Raw genomic sequence first — 24,615 nt, 5'->3', positions numbered from 1 at the left:
ATCAAGTATTTTGATTTATGACGTTCTTGAAAGGAGTGAGCGATATTTTAAAAATTTAGTAGCCACATTTTATAAAAAATGTGCGCGTGTTATAAAATATTGTATACTTGTTACTTAAATATATATATATATATATATATATATATATATATATATATATATATATATATATATATATATATATATATATATATATATATATATATATATATATATATATATATATATAAATATGTATAATAAAGTGAAGTGTATTTATTTTCGTCCGCCTAGTGGTCAGCACGCTCGGGTACCGTACTAGAGGACCCTGGTTCGATTCCCAGAAGGGGATCAAATAAAAAAATAATTTTATCATTCCAATATTTATTCATTTTCATTCATTACCCTTGAATGATACGTGTTTATATGATAACACGTGTTTATATGATGCAGTGCCCTATGCACCATCGTGTGCGGATGAGTGTTTTGAGATATTTATTTTCGTACTAATGTTAAAACATTACAAAAAATGCACAGCATAATATTCATGTCGAAGGAATGCGAGGGAAACTCATAGCCGCAAAAAATATTACGTTTATTGGAGATAATAAAAAAGTTGAGTGATCTCAATTTGGTATAAATAATTAACCTTGATTCATTTTGAAGCAATTGCTCTAGAAAAATACAAATTATAACCGTATCACGTTTCAAAACAGAGGTCATTAAATAATCTCAAAAGGCTGATAATTTTCTAAAGGCTATTCGTTAATTAGTTAAAAGGTCAACATTACATATGTATATTGAGGTATGGTCAGGCGAGTGTTCTAGTCTAGAATTGCCACTCATGAATCAAATTTTTACATCTCAACATAGATGAAAAAGAATATGGAAGGCTTGGTGAAGTGATCGCTTATACTTTTTTTTCATTCAAACTCTTATCCGCACCCCAATGGTGCATAGGGCACTACATCATATAAACGCAGTGTTATCTTGATCGTTAACACATGAAGGAAAGGTGATCGGCCCTCCGCTTCCGGTACCAGTCAATATTGAATAAATATAAGAGTGAAAAAATCACAAAAGCACCCAATGGTGCATAGGGCACTGTATCGTCTTGACGCAGTGTTATCTTGATCGTTACTTACATGAAGGCAAGGTGATCACTCTTGCGCTGCAGGGACCAGTCCAGGGTAATGTTAAATAAATATTAGAGTGTAAAATCATTAATATTTAATTGACCCCTCCCCCTGGGAATCGAGCCCGGGACCTCCACGGGACGGTAGCCGAGCGTGCTGACCATTACACTACGGAGGCGGACATACTTTTAACATTCACCAATTCTACCCATGATTGACAACCACACTACTTTATTTTTGGAACTCCTACATATATTATATTGATCAATCTCGTGACACAGTACGTGTGAGTTCACAACAGCCATCTTTGTTGGAATGATGAAAGCTTTTACTAAGCAGAGACACCTTTTTTACATTTTAAATTTCTAAGTAATGATTGTTAAAGTTAAAAGCTTTCTTATTCCAACTATAGATGGCTGTTGTGAACTAAAACCTAAAGCGTCATGAGATTGATGATATATGTATGAGTTCCAAAATTTGAGTAGTGTGGCTGTCAATCATGGGTAGAATGGTGAATGTTACACGCGTGTAAAGTGCTTAGTTAACCATCCTAAGACAGTTCATAAGCCTTGTAAATACGCTGACTACTGTATCTTTATAGTGTGGTTGTCAATCATGGGTAGAATGTTGAATGTTACACGTGTGTAAAGTGCTCAGTTAAGGAACAAGATTTTTTGTAAAATGAAAATTGATAATAATGGTGACGTATTTTGAAACAGTATATTATAAAATAATAGCAGTATATTATTAAATAATAACAGTATATTATTAAAAAACATGCCACGATCAGGTATGCCAAATACTTGAAAGTGGTCAGGTTAGGAGTCGTAACAATCGGCGGGTATGTATGAGGATATGCATGAACGTGGAAGAGGCGAAGAATGTTTGCAAGGACAGAGTGGTATGGCGCTCTATTCTCTCTGCCTACCCCTGCGGGGAAGCGGCGTGATGGTTAGTTAGTTAGTTAGTTATATTATTAAATAACATTTTATCTAAATTTAAATTTTTATGTAGTTCTAAATTTTCTAAATTATTAAATATTAATTATTAGTTATTTATTATTAATTATTAGTTATTTTTTGCATATTTTTTTGACATCTCAACATAGATGAAGAAGAATATGGATGTCTAGACATTTATGGGGCTTACGACCGTCATACAGCCTAAGTATTTGGGCACACTCTTCTTCTTCTTCTTCTTTATGTAGATCCTAGGGATCTGTTTGTGCCTCCGCATGTCGCTCTTGGGATGTCGACTCCCAGCTGTCTTTCCATCTTTTCGGCGGTCTGCCTGGGGGTCTGCGTCCTTCAGGGTTGCCTTGAAGGGCGATACGTGGAAGTCTGTCTTCTGACATTCTGTTTATATGTTCCCTCCAGTATCGCCTTCGTTGTTTTCCCCACCTCACGATATCCTCCGTCTTACACATGCTTCGAATGTCGGTTTTTCTTACTCGGTCTCGCAATGTGTTTCCGGTTACGGATCGGAGAGTCTTCATTTCGGAGGTTCGAAGTCGAGATTTTGTTCTGTGGGCACACTCGAAACGTTATAAAATCATACCATCGTAAAAAGGTGTTTTTTTGTGCATCCTATATAACGTAATGCTCACAGTGACCTTTCACGTAATACGTTACGATGCATAAACTATCTGTGTCATTAACACGGACCAACGATTTTGACTTTAGTGTTCAATGACACAGAAAAATTAGACCACTTTTTTTAAAGACCACTCCGAATCAATGATTTATAATTTGGTAATGAGTTTTAATTTAATAAATTTGTAACGTGTCAATTAAATTAACTATGGTAAATGTATTTTTTATTTCCGTGTGTTATTTTTTTATATAAATGCGGATGCGTTTCAATGTTATCAATTCAGGTACATTTTTTTTTACATCTCAACGTAGATGGAGGAGAATATAGAAGTCTAATTATTTACAGGACTTACATATCGCTCACTCCTTTCAAGAACGTCATAATTCAAAAATCGTTAATTTTCAGTTGTGCATGTTTTCGGAATACTCAGAAAATGTACTATATCCTAGCAAAAGAAGCATATTTTGGACTTAATATTTACCGTCTACAGTGCAGAAAATGATGTTTTTGCATTTTGAAGAAAATGTATTGTTTAATTATTTTTTTAAATATACAAAATATTTTTCAAATGGAGAAAAAACCTTCAGCTTTTACCTAAAAAGATCTGTTGCACAGTAAAAAGTTCAATTAGTGGCTTGGTATTTATTTTTAATACATTGTGTTATATTTTTAAACTTTAAAAACGTTCTCCTGAAAAATCAAGTTTTTCGATTTATGACGTTCTTGAAAGGAGTGAGCGATATGTGTCGCTTACTTTCAAAATCCGCCAGATCCAATTTTATAAGATTTTAAAATAAATACTCTATCGGAATGCCAATTGTGGGTTTCATTGTTTAAAATATTTATTTACTTGAAAACCCTGCTAAAAAAATACTTAAAAACAGCGTTGTATTCATGAAACTTGCCTTCTGACCCGTATCGGCTAATCAGAGAGCGGGAATAGGTCAAAAATTGAGATGACGTCATTATTGGTTTGTGTCACCGTGTTTTTGTTTAAACTGAAAAAAATCTAAAAAAATCAGAAAATTTTCTATTTCATAATATTTTATCTAAAGATAGGCAAATCTTTGAAACATAAATGTTACCCGGAGAATTTTGCATTTTTTGTTAAATCGACTTACATGGATCTGGCGCATTTTGAAAGTAGGCGACACATATTACAGTTATTAGTTTCGGAAGCTAAGCTTCAATCTTCAGGTCCAAATAATAACTAAAACATAATTAATAATAAACTGTTCTATAAATAAGGAGAGGGGTATGTTAGGGGGAGGGAGGGTTAGTGAAGGGGCGGAGTTTGAAAATAAAGGAAAAATGGAAAGCAAAGGTGAAGAATTTTGAAAGAATATTATTATTTATTAAATTTTTATTAGATTTTAGGTTTTTTTGGATTTCTAAATTTTCTAAATAATTCATAATATGGCCTTTGTGTGGTACTAGGTGTAATAATTTTAGTTTATGAGTGTGGAATAAGTGATTTGTATCTACTATGTGATTTGCAAATTCCGAAAAAGAATTACTAACAAGATCGCTACGATGTTCTTTAATTATAATCTTTAAATTTCTCGCACTTTAGCCTATACATTTTCTATGGCAATCTTCACACTAATTTTAACATGTCTTACCACAAAGTAAATGCCGAAACAATTAATAAAATATGTTTTACAATATTTTGAGTGTGTCCAAATACTTGTACAAAATCTGTGTTTTCTCCACTCATGAGTTTCTTTTACTTTTTTGACATCTCAATATAGATGAAGAAGAAAATGGATGTCTGGGTGTTTAGCAAAGCCTGTGACCTGTAATAGGCTGGTCAAGTGATCACTTGCAGCATTCTCCATTCTGTCTTTGATTTACAACCACACTACGATTTTTTGGAACTCATTCATATTTCATAAATCTTATGACGCCGTGTGTTTGAGTTCTCGAGAGCCATCTATGGTTGATTTGAAAAAGCTTTAATTCAGCAGAGACCCTTTTAATTAGATGTATGCAAGGTCATAAGCTCTGTGAATACTTAGACTTCCATATTCTTCTTCATTTATGTTGAAATTTTACATACAATATTTATTATTAGTATTTACATACCGTAAAACGGGGCTACTTGAACTTTGATGTGTTACTTGAGCCCAGTACAAAAAAATAATTAAATCTGTATTTGGTCTACAATAATGAACGTATCGACATGATTCATCGTTTCCCTGACAGGTGACACTTATTGTCACCATACTTCGATCGATACCACGATCTAATTTTTTTTTTGTACTGGCCTCAAGTAACTAGAACTGTAACTAGAACTCAAGTAACTAGAACTCAAGTAACTGTTTGGCTAGAACTAATGTGTTACTTGAGCCCAGTACAAAAAAAAAATTAGATCTGTATTTGGTGTACAATAATGAACATATCGACATGATTCATTGTTTCCCTGACAGGTGACACTTATTGTCACGATACGTTCATTATTGTAGACCAAATACAGATTAAAATCTTTTTGTTGTACTGGGCTCAAGTAACACATCAAAGTTCAAGTAGCCCCGTTCTACGGTACTATATTTTATTTTACATTTCCCCTTATAGTGGAGAAAAACCCGATAAATATTTAACCACACTTAAAATTTGTGGCTTAGTATATTTTTATAAATGTTATAATGAGACATATATAGATTTTTAAGCAATGTTATTTTGTAAGTTAAGTTTTTACTTGAACGCAAGTTTTTTTTTTGCTTCGCTCTCATTTCAAATTTTGTTGCTTGAGGTCACACATCAGCTCCGTTGGCGATATTCACCCCGACCTTAAAATAGTAATTTAGTTTGAACGAAAGATTAATCAAGTTTTACTTCGTTTACGATATAAATATTTATAGTTTCTCACCTCTGTGTCTAGAAATGAAATACTTGGAGAGCGATAAAGACTTAACTTTTATGTATATCATAAATATAAATGCAATTTCTGCATTAAACGGTGTATTACACTTAAATAAACGAAGAACTAATTTATACAAAGTGTATCATTAGTTTGTACACAATGTATCACTAATTTATACACAATTTATCATTAGTTTGTATACAATGTATCACTAATTTATACACAATATGCACTATTTCCTACTAACAAATACGTGATTACTGTGCATAGATCACTGCATTGATGTAATTTTAAGTTCACAACATTTTGGGCGCATCCAAATCCTTGTTAACTTGTTAAGTTATAAGCTGTACAAAAATTATAATTTAAAATTATGTTTTAATGCGTCTCCTAGTATGTAAAATAATCAAGTTAATTTAAGTTAAGTCTCTGCTAAATACAAGCATTGTCCACATTCAAGGCATTGGTCCAATGAGCAGCTATATAAAGGCAGGTACCCTAAATGAAGCATTATTGCAGTACAGTGTATGATATCATGGCTGCAATGCAGTGCAGTTATAGTGTAGTACAGTGCAGAGCATAACAATGATAGTGAAGTGTGAAATACTTAACTTCGCAAATACAACAAAAAAAGTTTTACAACATCTTGAGTGTGTCCAAATACTTGTTTGCAAAATCTGGATTATCTCCAATTACAGGAATTATTTTCGTATCTATTATTTTTTTTTGGAGATAATCCAGATTTTGTGAACAAGTATTTGGGAACACTCAAAATGTTGTAAATAAATTATCTGGTCAAATTATAAGCTTCAATAATAAAAATGAAAATGGTATTTTCTGGCGTTTCGCATGTGTGTGATTATAATCCAGGATTCGGGCCTCACATACTAATATAAGAGTTTCTGCTTAGTAAAAAGCTTCTTTACATCTCACCAATAGATGTCTCTAGTGAAGTTCTAGTAATTCAAGAACAAGGTTTCTAAATTGATTCATATATATAGAACTTCCAAGAATTTGAGTGGTGTGGTTGTCAATAATGTGTAGAATTGGTGAATGTCACACGTGTGTAAAGTGATCACTTAAACCAGCCTATGACGGTCCTCAGCCTCGTAAATGCCCAGACTTCCATACTCTTCTTCATCTTTAATGAGATGTCAAAAAAAAATACAAAAAAGTTTTGTTTCAATTAATCTGTTCGATAATATATGTAAGAGTTCCTAAAAATTTAATATTTTTGTTGTCATGTCATGTTATCATAAGTGGAATAATGAATTTTACACAGTGCGTAATCATAACCAGCATATGGTAGGTCATAAGCCTTGTAAAATTCCCAGACTTCCATAGTCTTCTTCATCTTTGATGAGATGTCAAAAAAAAAATACAAAAAAGTTTTGCTTCAATTAATCTGTTCGATAATATATGTAAGAGTTCCTAAAAATTTAATATTTTTCTTGTCATGTCATGTTATCATAAGTGGAATAATGAATTTTACACAGTGCGTAATCATAACCAGCCTATGGTAGGTCATAAGCCTTGTAAAATTCCCAGACTTCCATAGTCTTATTGATTTTTAGATGAAAAAATGTGTAGTTATTTTATGAAATTCGACGGTCTTTGTCTGCGAAGATACTGGTTTGTGATTGATGGAAATCTTGCATTTGCACATTTGTGCAATGAAGTCTTACAACTAATTAGGGATCATTACCATAAATCCGTGCGTCCGTGCGGGTGGAAATGAAATCGCGTTCAATCAGCGATTGTATTCATCATGATCATTGATCACAAAGAGATACGACGTAATGATCATGTATTAATTATACTAAACACGAACTTAGTTTTATAGTCTTGCGCAAATTAGCCATAAGTACACGATATGAACATATTTCGGATAATTGCTTCGTTCCACATATATAACAAACATATATACCACGTTTGATCAAAGGCACTTGCAGTAAACTAAATTACTAACTAACAAACCGTCACGCCGCTTCCCGCAGGAGTAAGCAGGCTGATTCATGTACTCGATAAAAAGAAGCTTTTATACTGAGCAGAAACTCTTTTATGTAAAATCCGAATCACCAGTTAATTTATTTACAACATTTTGAGTGTGTCCAAATGCTTGTTCATCTGTAAATCTGGATTATCTCCAATTATATATACGTATATATATATATATATATATATATATATATATATATATATATATATATATATATATATATATATATATATATATATATATATATATATATATATATATATATATATATATATATATATATATATATATATATATATATATATATATATATATATATATATATATATATATATATATATATATATATATATGTATATATATATATATATATATCCTCATCCGCGATGAGCCAAACTACAGAGCTCCCCCTACCAGCTCCTTGCAGAGGCTGTATAGGCATTGCCTGATGATGACAATGAGTCTAGATCTGCAAGCGTCCTTCTGAAGATTAATGAGTCTAGTCCGGATTGCATGCACAGCGCGTCAATGTCCGACGAAGGTCGGTCGAAAGGCCACACGACCGGTGATCAGAAAACTAGTCAATGAGTTACAAATTACGACTTTCTCGGAACATATCGACAATGATGTAAAAATTAATATCGCTCACTCCTTTCAACAACGTCATAAATCAAAAATCGTCAATTTTCAGCTGTGCATGTTTTCGGAATGCCTAGAAAATGTACTATATCCCAGCAAAAGAGGAATATTTTTAACTTAATATTTACCCGCTACAGGGCAGAAAGTGTTGTTTTTGCATTTTGGAGAAAAGGTATTGTTCAACTATTTTTTTTAAATATACTAAATATTTTTCAAATGGAGAAAAAACCTTCAGGTTTATCCTAAAAAGATCTGTTTGACAGTAAAAAGTTCAATAAGTGGCTTGATATTTATTTTTAAAACATTGTATTATATTTTTTAACTTTAAAAATGTTCTCCTGAAAAATCAAGTTTTTTATTTATGACGTTCTTGAAAGGAGTGAGCGATATCTCAAGAGTTAATTATTTTACAAGAATTGATTATTATTATTCATACTATCAACCACTGGATTCGCAATATTTTGGTGTGCCCAAATCCAGTTTCGAAGCAGACAGCTTATTCTCCAAGACTTATTAATATATTTTATAATTGGTATTAATTAGTTTTGAGGAGAAAGCCGTTTGCTTCGAAACCGGTCGATAATAAACGTCTGATAATTATTTTTATTTTTAAGGAATAACCCGCAAAGCCTCTACTCTTATAGGGCGTTTATGCACTGCACGGAATTTTACCGTCCGGCACGTCAGTTAGCATATAAAACGGTTGATTGGCTTGGATTGGCTTGTGCTTTTGTCCATCTTTCTTCGGATCGGTGCTCTTGATCGGTGCGTGAACAAATTCGATCACGCTTAACTGTCGTAGTCGCTTTCATTTTTCCAAACCGGACTGCCGGACGGTAAAATTCCGTGTAGTGCACAAGCGGGTTAAACTGATTTCGGGTTGATTCGTCTAATATCGGTTGCTTGAGTTGACTGCTTTGCTTTGATGTGCCTTACGCACCATCTTCTTACGGGTAGGGAACAGGACAACAGAAAAACTAAGATGAAATAGCAATTGATATAGTGATTGAAAACTTTGTAATTCAGAAAGATTTGTTTAGCGATCCTTTTCGGCTTGTTTGGGACAGGACATCGTCCTCTCTTAAGGTCATTTGGATGCCTGAAAATCCTGCTTAACCCTTGTCGAACCGGTTGCAACAACTGCATATTATATACATATCATGTATGTATGTAGTATGTTATATATAGGAGTACGCCAGTACGTGCATATATAGACGGCTCCTACGTTTCGGACATATCGCTCACTCCTTTCAAGAACGTCATAAATCAAAAAAACTTGATTTCTCAGTAGAACGTTTTTAAAGTTTAAAAAGAATATACAATGTATTAAAAATAAATATCAAGCCTCTTATTAAACTTTTTACTGTGCAACGAGATCTTTTTAGGTAAAACCTGAAGGTTTTTCATCCATTTGAAAAATATTTAGTATATTTCAAAAAATAATTAAACAATACCTTTTCAAGGTTTAGTTAGCGTTGTAATTGCTGCCCTAATCATGGACTTCTTTGGTAAATACAATTGTGTAGATGAATTTATCTTGTTTAAAACGCTCTATAAACATCGATAACAAGGTATAGCTATGTGATTGCTGCCCTAATCATGGACTTCTTTGGTAAATATAATTGTGTAGATGAATTTATCTTGTTTAAAACGCTCTATAAACATTACTTACAAGGTTTAGCGTTGTAATTGTTGCCCTAATCATGGACTTCTTTGGTAAATACAATTGTGTAGATGAATTTATCTTGTTTAAAACGCTCTATAAACATCGATAACAAGGTATAGCTATGTGATTGCTGCCCTAATCATGGACTTCTTTGGTAAATATAATTGTGTAGATGAATTTATCTTGTTTAAAACGCTCTATAAACATTACTTACAAGGTTTAGCGTTGTAATTGTTGCCCTAATCATGGACTTCTTTGGTAAATACAATTGTGTAGATGAATTTATCTTGTTTAAAACGCTCTATAAACATCGATAACAAGGTATAGCGTTGTGATTGCTGCCCTAATCATGGACTTCTTTGGTAAATATAATTGTGTAGATGAATTTATCTTGTTTAAAACGCTCTATAAACATTACTTACAAGGTTTAGCGTTGTAATTGTTGCCCTAATCATGGACTTCTTTGGTAAATACAATTGTGTAGATGAATTTATCTTGTTTAAAACGCTCTATAAACATCGATAACAAGGTATAGCGTTGTGATTGCTGCCCTAATCATGGACTTCTTTGGTAAATATAATTGTGTAGATGAATTTATCTTGTTTAAAACGCTCTATAAACATTACTTACAAGGTTTAGCGTTGTAATTGTTGCCCTAATCATGGACTTCTTTGGTAAATACAATTGTGTAGATGAATTTATCTTGTTTAAAACGCTCTATAAACATCGATAACAAGGTATAGCGTTGTGATTGCTGCCCTAATCATGGACTTCTTTGGTAAATATAATTGTGTAGATGAATTTATCTTGTTTAAAACACTCTATAAACATTACTTACAAGGTTTAGCGTTGTAATTGTTGCCCTAATCATGGACTTCTTTGGTAAATACAATTGTGTAGATGAATTTATCTTGTATAAAACGCTCTATAAACATCGATAACAAGGTATAGTGTTGTGATTGCTGCCCTAATCATGGACTTCTTTGGTAAATATAATTGTGTAGATGAGTTTATTTTGTTTAAAACGCTCTATAAACATTACTTACGTAAACGATCGAGATAACACTGCGTTTATATGACGCAGTGCCCTATGCACCATTGGGGTGCGGATAAGGGTTTTATTATTATATATATATATATATATATATATATATATATATATATATATATATATATATATATATATATATATATATATATATATATATATATATATATATATATATATATATATATATATATATATATATATATATATATATATATATATATATATATATATATATATATATATATATACAGTATATTTAAATATTTTTGTGTATTACTTGATTATGTATTACGCACTGTTCTTTATTGTTATATATAATTGTAAAAGGCTCATTTTCCGTATAAAAAAATAAATAATTCATATAAAACTCTGTTAGTGGTCCAGTATAACTTTTTAATTTTGAATAATTAAAAATATTTTACACTTTATTTTATTTTATTGCTTTTAATTCTTTCTTTGTAATTACAAAGACGTTTACATTACTGTAAGTGCTCTAATGGGTGGTGTTGTCGAAGGAAGTCATGAAGGAAGTTAAGTACCGCCGATCGAGAATATTGAGAACCTTGAAGAATCAGACCGGGAGACAGGATAGAATGTACAGAGATTCTCTGCGACGCCATTTGCATTGTATTTTAGGCGATCATCCTTGGCGTGATTGCTATAGTCTTGAGAAAAATCGCCAGTGTTTTGTTGGCTGTGAATCATGAGAAAATAGCCTTTGTTTGTATTATTTGTATGGGAAACACGCACCCATATAGCACGTTACGGTAGGTCTTAAGCGAACCAACCAGAAACTTCATCTGACTGATATAAATCAATACAACATTTTGAGTGTGTCCAAATACTTGTTCACAAAACCTGGATTATCTCCAATTACAGGAGTTATTTTTATATTATTTTTTAACATCTCATCAAAGATGAAGAAGAATATGGAAGTCTGGGCATTTGCGGGGCTGACGACCGTCATAGGCTGGTTTAAGTGATCACTTTACACACGTGTTACATTCACCAATTTTACCCATTATTGACAACTACACTACTCAAATTCTTGGAAGTTCTATATTTACGAACCAATTTAGAAACCTTGTTCTTGAATCACTAGAACTTCACTAGAGACATCTATTGGTGAGATATTCTTCCATATTCTTCTTCATCTTTGATGAGATGTTAAAAATAATATGATATAAATCAATTTATAGGGTTTTCCATTAATAGTGATACTATTTTAAAATTTAAAAAAAAACCCGCATATTTTTGACATCTTAACATACATGGGTGAACTAGAATATGGATGTCTGGACATTTACGGGGCTCACGACCGTCATAGTCATCGCTTTCTTGTCTTATCCCACCATAGATATCTCTAGTGAAGTCTATTGAATTCAAGGATAGTGTTTCGAGATTAATCAATATATCTACATCTTAGTGTGAAATAGTGTGGTTGTCAACCATGGGTTGACTTCCATATTCTTCTTCATATTTTTAATTATTCAAAATTGAAAAGTTATACTGGACCACTAATAAAGTTTTATATTATTTATTTATTTTATTTATTTATTTATGCGGCAAATGAGCCTTTTACAATTAAATATGTAACATTTTGAGTGTGTCCAAATACTTGTTCACAAAATATGGATTATCTCCAATTAAAGGAGTTATTTTCATATTATTTTTGACATCTCATCAAAAATGAAGAAGAATATGGAAGTCTGGACGATTACTGGGCTCACGACCGTCATAGGCTGGTTTAATCACTTTCTTGCCTCATCCCACCTCGCCATAGATATCTCTAGTGAAGTCTATTGAATTCAAGGACCGTGTTTCGCGTTTAATCAATACATCTACATCTTCCAAGAATAGTGTGGTTGTCAATCATGGGTTGACTTCCATATTCTTCTTCATATATGTTGAAATGTCAAAAAATAATATGAAAAATATGTAAATCGATTAAGACCCAAAAGATAGTTAGTACGTAAAGATAGTTAATGACCTGATGAAAGCAAATGAATAAAGAAACACAGAAAAATAATAAACGATGTTCGGCTGTCCAAACTTAAAACACAGTAAGGGACATTTTTTGTAGTCCGTTTTTTATTGCATTTTTGGACTAAGTAGAATCTACTTGGTCCAAAAACGCAAAAAAAAGTACTACAAAAAAATGTCCCTTACTGTGTTTTGAGTTTGGACAGCCGTGTTGTCATTCTTGCCATTTAAAATTGTATCATTGCCATTGAAAACCCCTATACTATCTGCTTACTGGCTTGAACCTTGAGGCTACGACTCTAGGGAATAAGACAACTGGTTTCCATAATAATTTGTCCTTATGTACAGCCAATTATGCCTTCAAACTGATCTGTTTATACCGTAATCATAATATGTCTGTGCGTTGGAGCCAAAAAGCATTTCAATACTCATTACGTGCTTCCAGAATGTAAGTCTTTACGTTTTTCAAACCCTAATCCGCACCCGATGGTGCATAGGGCACTGCATCATATAAACGCAGAGTGTTATCTCGATCAACACACGAAGGAAAGGTAATCAGCCCTCCGTAGCCCAGGGTAATATTGAATAAATATTAGAGTGAAAATACAATCTCATGAAAAATATTTAAAAAATCACAACTTTTTGGGATTATTCAAATCCTTGTTCACAAATACAGGTTTCTCCATTGAGAAATTATTTATATATTTTTACATATTAACATACATAGATGAAGAAGTATTATGGAAGTCAATCATGGGTGAATGGTGAATGTTACACGCGTATAAAGTGATATTATTTAGACACTTAACCAGCCTATGGCCTATCATAATAATAATATATTATAGGCCCCATAATATATGGCCAATAATGGCTAATAATATATGCCCTATCATAAGAGGCCCTGTAAATACTCAGACTTCCATATTCTTCTTCATCTATATTGAGATGTCAAAATGTAAATAATTTTAAATGTCTACGTTCTGGTATTTTTTTAAATATTTTTTTATTTTATTTTCAATTTAAAAGTGCCATGGTTTACGATACACCTTGTGTTGCATATAAAAAAAACGCATGTTGAAAATATGACATGTCACTCACTCCTTTCAAGAACGTCATAAATCAAAAAACCAGATTTTTCAGGAGAACGTTTTTAAAGGTTAAAAATATAATACTGTTTTAAAAATAAATATCAAGCCACTTATTGAACTTTTTACTATGCAACAGATCTTTTTAAGTAAAACCTGACGGTTTTTTCTCCATTTGAAAAATATTTACTTTATTTAAAAAAATAATTAAACAATACCTTTTCTTCAAAATGCAAAAACAACACTTTCTGCCTTGTAGCAGGTAAATTTTAAGTTAAAAATATGCCTCTTTTGCTGGGATATAGTACATTTACTGGTCATTCCGAAAACATGCAAAACTGAAAATTGACGATTTTCGATTTATGACGTTCTTGAAAGGGGAGTGAGCGATGTATAAAATATGAAATATTTTGTGCGTTAAATATAGGAAGTGTGTATATATATATAGTAGGAGAAAAAATCTCATGATGTAATAATTATAATTAATTTCAATACGGATAAATGGGTAATTAAATTTAACATTTTTAGTGCGTGTAGCAATATTTTTCCTGCAGTTGATGGATATTTAATTATCGAACAAAAACTGGTTTTACGCCGATTAAAAACAATACTTTACGATTTATTTTTTATTATTTTTAAAGGAATTTTTATCTTTTTACAACATTGAATATTCATGTAATTTTATGACAGATTTTCAACCATCGTTTCTCAAAACTGCCGACGATAAGACATCTCATAGTATTAAATGTAATAATTTGTGTCGGGTTGTGGTCCCGCTGTTAGTGTCGCGGACTTTTGAGTCAGAGTTTCTCGGATCGAGCCCACTCTACCAAAATTTGATACCTATTTCTAATAATGAGCCGCTTAGGCTCACAGAAATAGTATAAAATTGAAATATTTGTAAAGATAATAAAAACACAAATATCTCTTTAAAAAATATGTATTTTTAGATTTAGCATTTAATTTGTAGAACTCCATTTTAATTTATATTATAATTCTTCAAACCCTTATCTGCACCCCAATGGTGCATAGGTCACTGCATCATATAAACGCAGTGTTATCTTGATCGTTAACTCATGAAGGAAAGGTGATCAGCCCTCCGCTTCAGTTACCAGACCAGGGTAATATTGAATGAATATTGGAGTGAAAAAAATCTCTTGTATTTATTTGACCCCCCCCCCCCCCTGGGAATCGAACCCATATAGAATTTTAAAAAGACACAAAACTTTTTTTAAATCATGTTTTTATGTTATGATTTTCGAAAATTAATAAAGAATGTACCATATACAAAAATAAATTGTATTTCGACATATCGCTCACTCCTTTCAAGAACGTCATAAATCAAAAATCGTCTATTTTCAGTTGTGCGTGTTTTCGGAATGCCCAGAAAATGTACTATATCCCAGCAAAAGAGGCATATTTTTATCTTAATATTTACAAGCTACAAGGCAGAAAGTGTTGTTTTTGAATTTTGAAGAAAAGGTATTGTTTAATTATTTTTTTAAATATACTAAATATTTTTCAAATGGAGAAAAAACCTTCAGGTTTTACCTAAAAATATCTGTTGCACAGTAAAAAGTTCAGTTAGTGGCTTGATATTTATTTTTAATACATTATTTTATATTTTTTTACTTTAAAAACGTTTTCCTGAAAAATCAAGTGTTTTGATTTATGACGTTCTTGAAAGGAGTGAGAGGTATTTTAAATAAGAATTGTAATTTTTTGGAAAGAAACTCATGATTTTTTCCAGTAACTAAAAACGTGTCTAATGAGTCAATGAATGATAGATCATTTTCGTCGTAAGGGTACGCGATCAAAAAAGTTTGACGATAACTGCTCTAATTATTGCTAATAACATTCTAAAACTAAGAGATATTTTTTCTTAGTGGCGCCAATTTTTTTCCCATTATTTGGCGGCCTATTTTACAATCAAGAAATACACTACATCCATTTTGATTTAAACATAATTCGCGTCTATTTCGCTGAATAAATTTATCTAAAAATGTACAAAACATCAATTATAAAGATATATTTGATTTTTATTAAAATCGAAACTAATTTAACGGAAATTTCATTTTCGCCGATAGTAATCGGCGTTAAATAATAACACAAGTAATTACCAAAATCCTTTGGAGCTACTATGTGCTGTACAATATAAAGATAACCAAATGGATTTACTTAAGAGGGTAGAATTTCGTACCTGACGTCACTTTAGATATAAAACAGACAGAGTAGTGTGGGCGTTATATTTTATCTGCCTACCCCTGCTTAGAACCGGCGTGGTGGTTAGTTAGTTAGTTATTTTTAGTATGTAACATTTATTATATACATATATACTCGTAAAATATTGTATATATTTTTAAATCGATGTACCTACCTAATATTTATTGGATTTATTATTTTTTGACACTTCAATAAAGATGAAGAAGAATAAGGAAGTCTGGGCATATGCAAGGTTTACGAACGTCATTGTCTGGTTTAGGTGATCACTTTACACACGTGTAACATTCACCAATTCTACCCATGATTGACAACCACATTATTCAAATTATAGGAACTTCTAGATTGATCTATATTGATCAAACTGGAAACACGGTGTTTGACTTCACTAAAATCTATGGTGGGATGAGAGAAGCTTTATATTTATATGTATATATATATTTATATATATGTATATATATATATATATATATATATATATATATATATATATATATATATATATATATATATATATATATATATATATATATATATATATATATATATATATATATATATATATATATATATATATATATATATATATATATATATATATATATATATATATATATATATATATATATATAAATATACATTTATATGTACATATATCTATGAAGAATTTTTGTTTTTTATATAAATACAATAAGATTGTATAAAATTTGATAACGCGAGTTTTTTTTTTTTTTTTAATTACCTAACGTCCAAGTGACTCTAAAATCCAGCTACGGCTTATGCAACACCGTTTATCATGTCCGTAGGGACATGATAAACTCAGGCTTCAACTTTATAAGTTTCATAGCCTATGCCTACTTGTGAGTGGATTTACTCTTTATGTTTAAAGTTACTATAATTTCATGTAATTCATGAGTGAAAATTCTAGGCAAAAACACTCGCTATTACGCGAGCTTGAATTTCATTTGAGATAGTGCATAATACGAAGACCTAGAGACTGGACTCTTAATTCATAACATTGCATCATAAAATGGCTTCCGGCGCAGAGGAAGCACGCTAATTGTTACACATTACACACGAGTTATAATAACAGCATGTTCAAAGTAATCGCAATTACCTCTTCCTTTTACAAAATTAACGCAATACGATAAAAGCATTGTGAAACTGGGAAATCTTTTAAATATTTTCGGAAGTTCTTAATTGTGGTATTATTATATTCACAACATTTTAAGTGTGTCCAAATCCTTGTTCACAAGTCTTTGTTTCTACTCTTGGGAGTTATTTTTTACATTTTGACAATCAGCATAGATGAAGACGAATATGGAAGAGGTCTTTGCTAAATAAATAAATATATATATATATATATATATATATATATATATATATATATATATATATATATATATATATATATATATATATATATATATATATATATATATATATATATATATATATATATATATATATATATATATATATATATATATATATATATATATATATATATATATATATATATATATATATATGGTATATATTTATTTTTTTTTTTTCTATATATTCTACCGATTGCCGCCATTGACTAAAAAACTTGAATTTTTAACATAACGTAATTTGCAAGTGGAGTACTCATTTATAACAGCCGATATAATCAATATTTTCATTAATCATATTCTTTTGAAAAATTCGCCTTCGTAAAAACGTTGTTTTCGTAAGTTGGCAATGAATGACGTCACAGAAACGATGGAGTAATTTTAATGTTGGTGTCATTGCTAAATTATTAGCGGCTCTATTTGTTGATGTCTATGGTCCACCCTCCCACCCCCCCCTCCCCACATATTTGTATAACACAAATGGTAGTGTAGTGTGGTAAACAAACAATCCATAATACTACTATTACAGCTCTATAAACCATAGACGATAAACCAAATGACGTCATAAAACATTTCATGACGAAAATTTGATGACGTATGCGGTCGCACGTTTTTCGTTTTATTCAAATATCTAAAGTTTAAACCTTAATATCTCCCTTAGTTCTCTACAGATTTCAATAAGAATACTACCAATAGTCTTGTGATTTTTCATATTAATTTATTAGCCAATAATCACACATCGTGAAATTTATCTGTATGCAACTAAATACACTAAATAATATTATTTTTTGACATCTCATCAAAGATGAAGAAAAATATGGAAGTCTGGGCATTTACGGGGCTTACGACCGTCATAGGCTGGTTTGAGTGATCACTTTACACACGTGTAACATTCACCAATTCTACCCATTATTGACAACCACACTACTCAAATTCTTGGAAGTTCTATATATATGAACCAATTTAGAAACCTTGTTCATGAATCACTAAAATTTCACTAGAGACATCTATTGGTGAGATGTAAAGAAGCTTTTTATTAAGCAGAAACTCTTATATTAGTATGTGAGATCCGAATCCCGGATTATAATCACACACATGAGAAACGCCAGAAAATACCATTTTCATTTTTATTATTAAGCTTATAATTTGACCAGATAATTTATTTACAACATTTTGAGTGTGTCCAAATACTTGTTCACAAAATCTGGATTATCTCCAATTACAGGAGTTATTTTCATATTATTTTTTGACATCTCATCAAAGATGAAGAAGAATATGGAAGTCTGGGCATTTACGGGGCTTACGACCGTCATAGGCTGGTTTGGTTTTACATCTCACCAATAGATGTCTCTAGTGAAATTTTAGTGATTCATGAACAAGGTTTCTAAATTGGTTCATATATATAGAACTTCCAAGAATTTGAGTAGTGTGGTTGTCAATAATGGGCAGAATTGGTGAATGTTACACGTGTGTAAAGTGATCACTCAAACCAGCCTATGACGGTCGTAAGCCCCGTAAATGCCCAGACTTCCATATTCTTCTTCATCTTTGATGAGATGTCAAAAAATAATATGAAAATAACTCCTGTAATTGGAGATAATCCAGATTTTGTGAACAAGTATTTGGACACACTCAAAATGTTGTCACTAAGTAATATATTTGGTGTCGGATAAAATCATTGCAACGGATATCCGCGAATTATTTAATTTGGAATAATTTAAAATATTACTACCATCCACGGTATTTAGCTAGGTACATAATATTTTCGCAACGGTGATTTATTATCCGAGATAATATTTGGAAATATGGTATATATTCTGGTACATGTAATAATAGCAGCATGTCCAAAAAATCACAATTCCTTGTAATTATATAAAAATTATATTTTAATTTACTATTTTATTTTTCTAACCCTAATGCATGGAAGTGAAGCATGAAGTTGGCAAAATAAGGATGAAAGTAGACTGAATGCAGTCGGAATGCTATCTCTCAGACAAATGTGCGGCAAAACGATGTACGACAGATGTTCGAGTGGTGAAAGAAGGAAATAATACTAGGCAGAGATAAGCATTATCGATGAAATTAAGAAAGGTGTAATGAAAAGAACAGATTTATGTGAGGAACATAGTTGGAAATAGGAGCAGAATGACACACAAGGTGGGTTGGAGGGTCTCTACAACAAAAAAATGTTAATTATTTTTATGATTTATGATTTTTAAATGAATGTATAAAGTACAGTGAAACCTCTATCTATCGTTTTTAAAGGGACCTATTGAAATAAACTATGAATGCGGGATAAAGAAGTCAATACACAAGGACATACAATCAAGTAAAAATACCGTCCTCCCAATCTGCATAACCATTGGTAGGTTGAAATTTTAAGACTACAAGTTTTAGATGTAAATAAATGTATTCATTTAATAAAAAAATACAAAGTTGAACAGAACCCAAAGATATTCAGACTTCTTCTGCTGTATCCATCACACAAGCTTTCGATAGTCTGTTAAACACGTTGAAATATTGTCGTCGAATGTAACAAATTGAGAAAATTAAAAGGAATGTAAAAAAAAACAGACAAATTATATCAAATATGTAGCATAATTCAAACGATGAATGCGGTAAAATGGTGGATAGAAACGATCGATGCGATATATTTTTGTATGAAATTAATTTGGGGTAGAAGAAATAAACGACACATCCGGGAAAACGATTATTCGAGGAACGATAGATAGAGGTTTCACTGTATATGTATTTATAAAGTCAACAAATAAATTGAGGAAAAATTGGCATGATCAAGTATTGCACATACTTGGGCGTCGTCTGACGAGATGCATGAATATGGAACAGGCCAAGAATTTTTGCAAGGACAGAGTGGTGTGGGCGTTCTATTCTCTCTGCCAACATCTGCAGACAAGCGGCTTGATGGTTAGTTAGTTTATTTGTGGTACTATTTACCAAAACCGTTTGGAAAAATAAAAGTGGTTAAAAACAAAGTTTGTGTTTTATTAATATAATAGAATAAAGCAGATTGTTCTCATAATTGTTTTAGGAGTTGTTCTGTGTGACATTCTATTCTCTCTGCCTACCCCTGCAGAAAGCAGCATGATGGTTAGTTAGTTATATTCAGGGCTTTTTTTAAAACAAAAAAGGTCCAGGAACTCACTTCTTGTCAAGCTTTTTATATATTTTTTATATCAGTTCATTACAATACCATATTTTAACACTTTAACGAATTATATAAATATAGATTGTAATTACATAAGCGCAAAGATTAATTCTTCCAATTAAAATTTTTATTGAATTATGAAAATTTAATTTATCCGTGGAAAAAGGTGCCGGAACGCCGTTCTACCACGTTAACGTAGAACGGGGATACTTGAACTTTGATGTGTTACTTGAGCCCACTACAAAATAATATTTAGATCGTGGTATCGATCGAAGTATCGTGACAATAAGTGTCACCTGTCAGGGAAACAATGAATCATGTCGATACGTTCATTATTGTAGACCAAATACAGATTGCGTCTTTTTCAGTACCATAGAACGGGGCTACTTGATCTTTGATGTGTTACTTGAGCCCAGTACAAAAAAAATATTTAGATCTGTATTTGGTCTACAATAATGAACGTATTGACATGATTCATTGTTTCCCTGACGGGTGACACTTATTGTCACGATACGTTTATTATTGTAGACCAAATACAGATTTAAATTTTTTTTTTGTAGTGGGCTCAAGTAACACATCAAAGTTCAAGTAGCCCCGTTCTACGGTACATTGAAAAAAGCCCTGGTTATATTCAATAACTGATTCAAGCAAATTTTTTACTATTTTCAGATTTTACTTGGTTATTCCATCAACGTACATAAATACTAACTCTTGCATATTTTGTTTGTCCGCAGATGGGTTCTCTACCAGAGCTGTCCATCGTGAAGGGAAAGCGGAGACAGATATACAAGAAAAGGTTGAACCAAGAGTTTGAAGAGAGATTGAAGGGAACTCACTTCAGCGACAGTACGGCCATTATCTTCCAAGGTAACAATTAACTGTCAACTTTCAACTTATTTTTAATTTTACTATTATATATTTTTTTTTAAATGTTAGTAATATTAGTATATAACCACTCACCGAGATTTGTATGTCTACTGAAGTGGGTCAATATTGCAATTATTTAAGAACTATAGGTAGATACCCAGTGGTTAAATTAACAAAACAAAAAATCCATGAAATAAGAACTAGCATGTGAAAGGAATCCATCAGCATTGCATGTATCCCTCATGTACATTTTTTTTAATATTAAAAAAAGGTATATTGTAAATATTATTAATGTATTTACTGCATTTACTTTGTGGTTAGTCATTAACACTTTAAGTTTTTAAGAGGTATTTGTGTAATACCTCTTAAAAACTTTACTCTACTAGACTATAGTTTATAGTTGACCTGATGATGGAATGGTAATTCCGAAACGGGTAGTCACGAAGTAGAGTTTTTAAGTGGTATTACACACAAAGTGAATGATGAATGATAAGAAGAGGGTTATATTACTATACCACAAAGTTAGCAATTCTTTTTTTATAAATAAGTTATGTTTTTTTTTCTTTACCAGAAAATGGCTCATTAAACGAGACGAGCTATACGCAAGTTAACGCCACTGCCAATAAATTGGCTCGAGGGATACTCCAGAAAGCTGCCGACCTCTCGCTTCAGGCCAACAGCGACGGGGACTACATAGTCGCTGTGTGCATGCAACCTTCCGACAGGTAAAACTCATCTTTATTGACCCTCTCATGCATATTTTCAAAAATAAATATAAAAAAATCTAGTGTGGACTTTATGTAGGTAATTGGACACAATAAATGGTTAAATGTTATATTATTTTTTGACATCTCATCAAAGATGAAGAAGAATATGGAAGTCTGGGCATTTACGGGGCTGACGACCGTCATAGGCTGGTTTAAGTGATTACTTTACACACGTGTAACATTCACCAATTCTACCCATTATTGACAACCACACTACTCAAATTCTGGAAAGTTCTATACATATGAATAAATTTTTGAAACATTATTCTTGAATCACTAGAACTTCACTAGAGACATCTCTTGGTGAGATGAAAAGAAGCTTTTTATTATTATTACACAGTGAGAATATTTTGTCTTTGATGAGATGTCAAAAAATAATATGAAAATAACTCCTGTAATTGGAGATTTTGTGAACAAGTATTTGGACACATTCAAAATGTTGGTTAAATGTTATGCTAAAACATTAGATATTCATCAAAGAATGGTTCGGTCTAATTTTTGGTCAGTACTTCTATAAGGAGTTGAATGGTGGACCCTCAATATCAGCACTATGAACCAGTTAGAGACATTCCAAATGTGGCTACATCACAGGGTGCTACGCATTCCATGGACTGATATGGTCAGCAATGTGAATGTGCTCCAAAGTGGAAAAATAGAAGTCCGGCAGGTGTCCTGTCTGGGGCACGTGCTGAGAGGAGAGAAGTACGAGCTATTGCACCTAATAGAGGGTCCACGAGGTGTGGGCAGAAGGCAGATCTCCTGGCTCCAGAGGAGATTGGACCGTCGAGGCACTGTGTAGACCTGTCTAAGTGAAGAACGATTACTCTCAAGTGATAGTCAATGTCGGAGAGACCTGACATTTTGTATTGTTTCACATTTTCAATTCAATAAGAAGAAGAATTAACACAGAAGCAGTATATTGTATTATTTTTTTTTTAAGTATTCAAACTTTGAAAATTTCAGAAGGGCCTCACACGAAGCTTATTTGTATTTGAGGGAGCATTATATGAAATTGTTGCTATGATAATGTTAATAAATGTTGATGAACTCCATATATACGTAAAATAAAATAAAATAAAATAATTTATTCCAATGTGACAAAACAGTAACAATGAACATAAATAATGTTATAATTTACTGAACAAATTATGATAATATCATAAATAAACAGATTTTTCATGCGTGAATATAAATATTTGAATGGGATATAAGAAAAGAATGCAAGGCTGAGATAAACATTATCGATAAAATTATCGAGACCGAGTAAGAAATACCGACATCCAGAGTATGTGTAAGACGGAGAATATCGTGAGGTGGGGACGACAACGAAGACGATACTGGAATGATCATGTAAACAGAATGTCAGGTGACAGACTTTCACGTATCGCCCTTCAAGGAATCCCTGAAGGACGCAGACCCCCAGGTAGACCTCCAAAAGGGCGGAAAGATAGCTGGGAGTCAACATCCCAAGAGCTACAAGCGGAGGCACAAACAGATCCTTAGGATCTAGAAAAAGAAGAAGAAGAAGAAGATAAATGTATGAAAGGTGTGTTGAGTTGCCTTATTGAGAATGTGAATCGAATGACTGAAGAAAGAATAGTAAAACAAATTTATGAGGTGAATGTGGTTGGTGATAGAAGTATAGGAAGACCTCCTTTGGGTACTGCCAGCTTAGCTTTTGCTGTTAGGCTAAGAGATTGTTTATTTAGCTATAAATTCGAATTTTTCTTTTTTTTTAATGATAATCTGACCTTTTTTGTGTTTCAACCATACTCCCCCCAGTTTTGAAGGTGACGGATTATAGACGTTCTACTGTTTAATTAATAAATAAGCACAATTCTGAAAATGCGATTTTTTCAGATTACTAATAACCCTCCTGGCTATATGGAAATCGGGTGCAGCGTACCTTCCTCTGGACCCCACCTTTCCAGAACAGAGAGTTAAACACATTCTCAAAGAAGCTAAACCCATCCTGGTTATCCACGATGATACCTGTAAGTTAATATTGTATTTTATGGTAATTTTTCTCCTTGGCGGGTGTTTTTGTCGAGAATTTTCATTCATGAATTACATAAAACTATTGTAACTTTAAACATGAAGTGTAAACCCGCTCACAAGTATGAATAGACTTTCAAACTTTTAAGTTTCATTAATTGATTCGGCAGTCACTTAAAGTAATATCTATCAATTTTCAATTAAAGTTTTACTTGGTAAATAAACAATAA

General features: G+C 31.9%; 1 protein-coding gene across 1 annotated transcript in view; it reads left to right on the top strand.

The window, feature by feature from the left end:
• The window catches only part of e (nonribosomal peptide synthetase ebony), a 54,142-nt gene that overhangs the window by 14,067 nt on the left and 15,460 nt on the right, over positions 1 to 24,615 (top strand). The window contains exons 2-4 of the mRNA XM_088268140.1: positions 21,491 to 21,623; positions 22,195 to 22,348; positions 24,251 to 24,384. Coding sequence (XP_088124266.1) covers positions 21,491 to 21,623; positions 22,195 to 22,348; positions 24,251 to 24,384 — 421 coding nt within the window. The remainder of the gene's footprint in view (positions 1 to 21,490; positions 21,624 to 22,194; positions 22,349 to 24,250; positions 24,385 to 24,615) is intronic.

Source organism: Brachycentrus maculatus, unplaced genomic scaffold, assembly GCF_059751285.1.
Source record: "Brachycentrus maculatus isolate JH-2025_06_01 unplaced genomic scaffold, ASM5975128v1 h1tg000313l, whole genome shotgun sequence".
In the NCBI taxonomy this organism is placed as follows: domain Eukaryota; kingdom Metazoa; phylum Arthropoda; class Insecta; order Trichoptera; family Brachycentridae; genus Brachycentrus; species Brachycentrus maculatus.
This window is presented reverse-complemented; position numbering and strand designations above follow the sequence as displayed.